This window comes from Myotis davidii, unplaced genomic scaffold, assembly GCF_000327345.1.
Source record: "Myotis davidii unplaced genomic scaffold, ASM32734v1 scaffold962, whole genome shotgun sequence".
Taxonomy (NCBI): domain Eukaryota; kingdom Metazoa; phylum Chordata; class Mammalia; order Chiroptera; family Vespertilionidae; genus Myotis; species Myotis davidii.
The window spans coordinates 4,813,642-4,821,468 of NW_006295559.1; the positions used below are offsets into that span (position 1 = coordinate 4,813,642).

The following is a 7,827-nucleotide window of genomic DNA, read 5'->3' on the forward strand; positions in this document are numbered from 1 at the left end:
CTGAATATTTCTTCATCAATCACCCAACAGTGTATTTTCTATAGTTTCCATTTTCTTTAAAGTGGGAAGGTAACTTAGCTATCTCTGAAGCAATCTGAGCACAGAAATACTTACTGATTTTTATGATCTCAGAAATCCAATCTTTTATGGTGCTATCTAGTGTATCAACAATTTCTTTGATAACAACTGGCCTTTATTGGCTTTCTAAGCTGTAAACCTGGTTTTCATAGTTGCAATAAACCTTTCATTCACACTCATATTCTCCTGATTGCACAATATTTGATTTGTTGTGTAATTATAAGAACAAAACTGCCATAAACAGGGCAGGGACAGACCCACATTGCTCTTAGTAGGCTTATTCTTCCACTAAGCAAAGCAGAACTGTGTAGTGTTCAACTGGGAGCTTCCAGGCGGAAGGCACTCAGAGCATGTGGGACTATTGCTCATGTGTTGCAGAGGGAAGGGAGAATGTCAATTATCTGGGGAGCCACTTAGGATGAGGTTAGTTAGGAGACCTCCTATTGTATATGCAGTTAAAAACAACCACCAGAAAAAACATAGCAGTGAAGTATGTGTACCTTGGGGTCAAATTGCCTGAATTAAAAAATAAAATAAAAAATAATATTTTAATTGATTTCAGAGAGGAAGGGAAAGGGAGAGAGAGATAGAAGCATCAATAATGAGAGAGAACCATTGATCGGCTGCCTCCTGCACGCTCTCCACAGGGGATTGAGCCTGCAATGGGGGCATGTACCCTGATGGGGAATTGAACTGTGACCTTCTGGTTCATGGGTTGATGCTCAACCACTGAGCAACACTGGCTAGGCAAGTTGCCTGAATTTTAAATCCCAAATTTGCTACTTACTGGCTGCTATAAATATATTTGTGTCTGTCTGGCTACTTGTCTATTTTTGTCCACCCATGGTTGTATTTCTTAGCTTCCAATCAGAATTATGGAAAGAAGATAACAACTTGAAATGTAGATAATTAACTTAAAAATGCAACGTTGTGATGATATCTTCAGGGGGAAATGAGCTGTTCTTTTTTCTTTTTTTTTTTTTAAGCAATTACTAAGTAATCTTGTAATTTTTTCAATTACTTGTACTAAGGTCTAGAAATTTAAAATAAATAAATTCCCATCTTTTTCTTTGGGCTGTATATTTAGTTCCTTTCTCTGTCCTGGGAATAAGGAACAAAATCATTAACTATGAATTTCACTTCCCCGTGCATCCCTTGCCTCTATTCCATAGGGAAGGAGAGAAGTCTCCCTCTCTCTCCTTCTGTTGTACAAAAAGTATAAAGACTTGAGGGTTGATTTACTTCCCAGACTGCACAGCAGCTAAAGAGAATCAGGAAAATCAGCTCAATTTTAGAGGCGCTGAGGATTGGGGGTAACTTAGAGGTAAATAGAAGTTGGGACATTTTTACCAGAATTGTGTCCTGGCTGATCGTAATGTTCCTAATATCTACCATTTATTGGTCATCTGTTATGAGTCAGCCCCTCTGCTCAGCACTTTGTGTATGTCATAGATGTGGATGCTTAGTAGCAGCCAGACTGAAAGAAATATTTCTCCCTCCTCACCCCTCCCAAACTTCCCTCTGCCAAGGTTCACAAGAATGTGTAGTGCCAGGCAGTATTCAGGGCTCTTGCGGCCCTGGGCTGCAGTGAAGCCTCTGTGGGCCACTGCCGCAGGGGGCTGGCTCGAAAGATGTCCCTTCCTGCACAGTGGCCCTTTTCTCAGACTCGGGCTAGCTATCTACCTGTCACCAGTGGGGGCTGGGTTCCAGCAGGGTCTGAGTGTCTGCCTTCTTTTTTCATAATTTTCATTCTCCAAGCATTTGACAAACATGGTAGGGGCAGATCCCTCCTCTCCATACCCTTCTAAGTCACGCCCCCTTCCAATGCCTGCCCCTCTAGGGTGGGGATGCCCAGTTAAATTTGAAGTTCACTCAGATAAATAAGAATTTTTTGTTTTGTTTTTAGTGTAAGTATGTCTCATATTGGCTGGGCCAGCGTCCTCCCAAATGAAGGCATGAGCAGCGGAGCCCAACTCCTGCCTCAGACCACTTCCCTTTCAGCCAGAAAACTTGAAAAGGCTATTGATTCTTCCCTGGGTCAAGGGAATCCAGACATTAATAACACAAAGCTGGGTCACCCTTACTGAAAGGAGTGAGGAGAAAATTACATCTCATTCTTTATGAGGCATCTGCTAGGTGACAGAAATAAAACCCTGGGTGATCTTAACCATGACTTTTTAATACTCAGCTCAGCGATGTTTCCGTAATCGTATTTAATCCTCACAATAAACTCACCAAGCAGGTGTTAAGATTCTTGTTCGACAGGTTAGGGAATTGACATGCAAAGTGGTGGAGACAGGATCTAAACCAGAAAGTTTTAAATTCATTTGAAGTAATTCCATGACATTACATTCCAGAAAGTCAGTGTGACTTGCCTGGGAAGCAGGAATATTGAATAACTGAGACAACGCACAACTTCAAATATGCTCTGATATTTTACTTGTAGCCTGTTCTCAACTTCCCCATTTGAGAAATGTCAGGTGGGGTTCACCAGAAACAGACTCTGGGAAAAGGACCTGGTTGCAAGTGGCTTATCCTGGAAGCACACTGGAGGGGAGGGGAGATGAGAGAGAGGAAGGGGAGGCAGCCAATCCCGGCTGAGTTAGTGAGCAGGTTACCGCTGTAGGCAGCTGGGGCTCAGCTCTGCTGGGGATGACATGCCATCTAACCCCTGTTCTAATGGTTGCTTCTTCTTCTTCTTCTTGCCTAGGCTGTATGCACGTCCAGAAGGCAGATATTTACTTCCTTATCGATGGGTCTGGCAGCATCAAACCAGATGATTTTCTTGAAATGAAGGTGTTCATGAATGAGGTGATAAAGATGTTCCATATCGGGCCCGACAGAGTACGGTTTGGAGTCGTTCAGTACTCAGATGGAATTAACAGTCAGTTTATCCTCAGCCAGTACCCCAGTGTGGCCAGACTGAAGGCAGCCATCGATGGCATCCAGCAGTCGGGAGGCGGCACCATGACAGGTCAGGCCTTGAGTGTCATGGCTCAGGTCTTTGCAGACACTGCTCGCCGAGACGTGCCTTGGTATCTCATAGTCATCACTGACGGTCAGTCTGCGGACCCAGTGGCTGAGGCGGCAGAGGCATTGAGGAGAGATAAAGTCATCATTTATGCAATTGGGGTCCGAGACGCTAACACCGCTGAGCTTAAGGAGATAGCGAAAGACAAGATGTTTTTCGTGCATGAGTTCGATTCACTGAAGGCCATCCAACAAGAAGTGGTACAAGACATCTGCTCCTCAGAGAGTAAGACTTTTTTCTTTAGTCTCTCTCTCTAAATATATGTGTCTAGTCTATGTGAATAGGCTTCATTCTTGAAGTGTGGATTCACTGGTCCATTAGTGAGTATTAGACACAGAGTGACCATGACCCAGAATGAACAAGGACGGTCAAATTTTATGTTTTTATCGTACAGCTGTGTCTATTTTAAGACTGGTCTGTGCTAGATCATAGAAAATTTATTTTGTTGACTTCCTCCTTTACCCTCTTTAAAATATTTTTATGTTTTATAGAAAATTTATTTCATTGACTTCCTCTTTCACTCCCTTTAAAAATATTTTCATGTTGTACATATGCCACCTCAGACGGTCTCTGAGGACGGGTAATTAATTGGTTTCAGTCTCTGAGTGAATGTTCTGTTCTGCTCCTTTCCCCCTCCAGCCTGTAAGTACAAGAAAGCTGACATTATCTTTCTGATAGATGGTTCAGAGTCCATCTCCCCAAAAGACTTTGAAAAGATGAAGGGATTCATGAAGAGGATGGTGAATTTATCTAATATCGGGGCTGATGAAATTCAGATCGGTCTTTTGCAGTTCAGCTCAACCCCCCAAGAAGAATTCAGGCTCAACCAATACTCCTTGAAGATAGACATTAACAGAGCCATCTCAGATGTGCAGCAGATGAACGATGGCACCCGCACTGGGAAAGCCTTGAATTTCACGCTGATTTTTTTTGACAGTTCAAGAGGAGGGAGACCCGGTGTTCATCAGTATTTGATTGTGATCACTGATGGGGTCTCCCAGGACAATGTAGCCATACCAGCCAAGGCCATCAGGGACAAAAACATAATTATTTTTGCCATTGGAGTCGGGGAAGCCAGACGCTCTCAGCTTTTGGAGATGACTAATGACCCTGGCAAAGTGTACCATGGAGAAAATTTTGAGTCCCTCCAGAATCTGGAGAAGGAAATTTTTTATCAGGTCTGCATTCCAGAAGGTGAGTGACAGAGGGTTTGTTATTTGATCTATGAACCCATCATAGGTGTCAGGGACCCTGTTGGCTCTCTTAATAAAGTAAAACTGATCCTTCTGGCTGGGGGAGGGAGGGAGGATCACCCTGTGGGGAGAACAAGAGGACCGAACTCCTAACACTGTGGTTAACCTTCCCCTGGGGATTAATCCCTTGGCTTCCTGCACTCTGGTCTCCAAAGGCCTGAAGTTTCTCAAAACTGTCTCTCTAGAAAGTCCTCACACCTCTTCCCCATTTTCCTTGTAGATAGATGAAACCAGACTGGAACACGTACATACAGCTTACTGATGATTTGGGCATATCGAAAGGGAAATAGAAGCAGAGAATACTATCAGTTAGTTGTTCATATTGAAATAGAACACACTCTTTTCTATGTGGCTCTGTCCAGGGGTCTCTCTACTCTGTTGCTAATCTGCTTCCATGGGGTTGAGGTCATTCTCAATCCCATTTTTATCTCCTCAAGCTTTTATCAAAACAGCAAGGTCCAGAGACAGGGGTTCCTCTTCCCTACAGTCTGAGTCTGTCCTTCTGGTCTTATCTCAAGACTTGGCTTTCAGTGGGTGACTGACCCAGAGAATGTCTTCATGGATGACTGCACCTCCTTCCCACAGGGAGTGAGAGTCTACAGCAAACCACATTGTAAATCAGGGTAGCTAACCTTTAGATGGTGCTTTATTTTTGTGCCAGCTGCTGTTCCAAGGACTCCCATCTATTAAAACACTAAATCTTCACATAACGCTGTTGAATAGATACTGACATCCTAGATACATTTTACAGATGAGGAAACCAAGGCACAGAAAAATCAGGTTATTTGGCCCAAGTAAATGGCAAAGTTGAGATTTGAACTCGAGGAAGTGTGGTTCTAGAGTTCGTGTACTAAATACCGCTCTGTGTTGCCTTTTGGTATATGTGGTAGAGTAGAGCATAACAGGGCCTCTCAAACTTGAACATGCATTTGAATCAGCTGGAGATCTTATTAAAATGCAGACTATGATTGAGTAGTTTTGGGCGAGATTCTTTATTACTAACATGCTCCCAGGTGATGCTGATCTTTCAGGTTCTCAAATCATACTTTGAGCAGGAGGCTAGGGTCGTATGGCATAAAGAAGCATTGTATAATATACAAGAGCATTATATAGTATAACATACAGCCATGTGTCACTTAATGAGGGTATGTTTTTAAAAAATCATTTTATATTTTTCAAATGTAGTTGATATACATTATTATATCAGTTTCAGGTGTACACCCCAGTGATTAGATATTATGTCATTTACTAAGTGATCGTCCTGATAAATCTCTTACCCATCTGACACCATACATAGTTATTAGAACATTATTGACTATATTCCCTATGCTGTACTTTCCATCCCCATGACTATTCGGGAACTACCAACTTGCACAATGAGGATAGCTTCTGAGAAAAGCATCCTTAGGTGATGTCATGGTTCTGTGGACATCATCGAGTGCAAGTACCCTCGATGGTATATCCTTCTAATGTAGGTACTATACTTTTATAGGACTGGTAGCCGGTAGGTTTGTTTACACCAGTCTCACCACAAACAAGTGAGTAATTTTAGGGTAAGCTCTGACCATTGGCTTTTCTTTTTGTAGTGCAAGTGCCTGATTTAAGCTTCCACTGCCAAGGCATCCATTTCAAAGAGGCATCTGCTTCAAATGCTATCCGGAATAAACACATTGCTTGCCTCTCTAGATAAAGAACCATTCCCCCGCCTCCCAACTGAGGTTCCTTTGTTTTAGAGATCTTGGTTGACTTTTATAACTGACCCCTGCCTCTCTAAACCAGGAACCATTCTCCCCACCTCCCAACGGAGGCTCCTTTGCTTTAGAGATCTTGGTTGACTTTTATAACTGACCATTTAAGCTACTTGTTTTTTTCTTTTCTTGTGCTTTAAATTCACCCTCTTATTTTTTAAATATATTTTTATTGATTTCAGAGGAAGAGAGAGGGAGAGAGAGAGAGAAACATTAATGATGAGAGAGAATCATTGATTGGCTGCCTCCTGCACGCCCCACACTGGGGACTGAGCCCTGGAATTGAACCATAACCTCCTGGTTCATAGGTTGACGCTCAACCACTGAGCCAAGCCGACCAGGTGGGATGTCAGTTTTTAAAAATAACTGTCCTACAAATTAAAAATGACACCACACTTTATAAGTTAATTTAAAACATAAGAGAGCAGCCTGGCCAGTCTTGCTCAGTCCCCAGTGTGGGGCATGCAGGAGGCAGCCAATCAATGAGTCTCTCTCATCATTGATGTTTCTATCTCTCTCCCTCTCCCTCTCCCTTCCTCTCTGAAATCAATATAAATATATTAAAAAATAAAAATAAATTAACCTATAAGGAGTGAGTAGGGGCAAAATCTTAGCCGCTCCTCCCTCACCCTTGACTCCAGTAATAGCAGAACCCCAGACGTCTGCCTTCTCTCTCTTTCTCCCTCTCTACCTGTGATCTTGCTGTGTTCCCTCTGGTGTGCCTTGCACATCCCAGGGCCTCTAAGTAATAAACTCTTCTTTTCTTTAAAGTCTCCCAATAGTTATTGCTGAAGGGCAACTTGCTAAAGGGTAATAAGAACCAAAGTGTTGGTCCAGTTGTAAAATTGGTTTAGAAATAGGAGATGTCTGTGGGAAGGTGATTGAGGCCCAGGTAAGTACCCCCAGGAATTTCTAGCGATTGCATTACTATCCATAGACTGAGACCAGCACAAATAATAAACTCTTCTTTTCTTTAAAGTCTCCCAATAGTTATTGCTGAAGGGCAACTTGCTAAAGGGTAATAAGAACCAAAGTGTTGGTCCAGTTGTAAAATTGGTTTAGAAATAGGAGATGTCTGTGGGAAGATGATTGAGGCCCAGGTGAGTACCCCCAGGAATTTCTAGTGATTGCATTACTATCCATAGACTGAGATCAGCACAAAACAGTAATACATTACACTATGACCTTATCATGGCTGCAACATCACTATGCATTAGGAATTTTCGGCTCCATTATAATTCTCTGGGACCACAGATATATATGTGGTCTGTCATTGACTAAACCGTCATTGTGAGGGTCATGATAGTGCTGCTGGCAGAAATTACAAGGAGAGTATTCCACAGACACATGTACAGGAGGTTGTGGCATGGTAAGATTTATTCGGGTGGAAATAGAAGGCAGCCCCTGGGTTTGCAGTGTCCTGTCTCTTCCATCACATTATGGAAAAAGTCCAATCTTGTCTTCATCGAGGCCAAAACAATGGCCTGTGTGGTCTGCCCAGGTGGCTGGTAAACCCACTTGATTGCTACAGAGACAGTGTTTGAATAAACAGGGCAAGCGTGTGTTACTGGGAGGAAAGGAGGAAGGGAGGAAGGAAGGAAGGGAAAGGGAGAGGGAGAGGGTGAGGGAGAGAGAGCGAGCTTTGTTAGCTGGGATTATATATTTTGGGGTTGGGAAGGATCAGGAGCTCCTTTCAAACTAACCAATCACTTTCCCA

General features: G+C 42.8%; 1 protein-coding gene across 1 annotated transcript in view; it reads left to right on the plus strand.

The window, feature by feature from the left end:
- The window catches only part of LOC102761905 (collagen alpha-4(VI) chain), a 102,221-nt gene that overhangs the window by 25,789 nt on the left and 68,605 nt on the right, over positions 1 to 7,827 (plus strand). The window contains exons 7-8 of the mRNA XM_015568067.1: positions 2,789 to 3,334; positions 3,749 to 4,303. Of these exons, the coding sequence (XP_015423553.1) occupies positions 2,789 to 3,334; positions 3,749 to 4,303 (1,101 nt within the window). The remainder of the gene's footprint in view (positions 1 to 2,788; positions 3,335 to 3,748; positions 4,304 to 7,827) is intronic.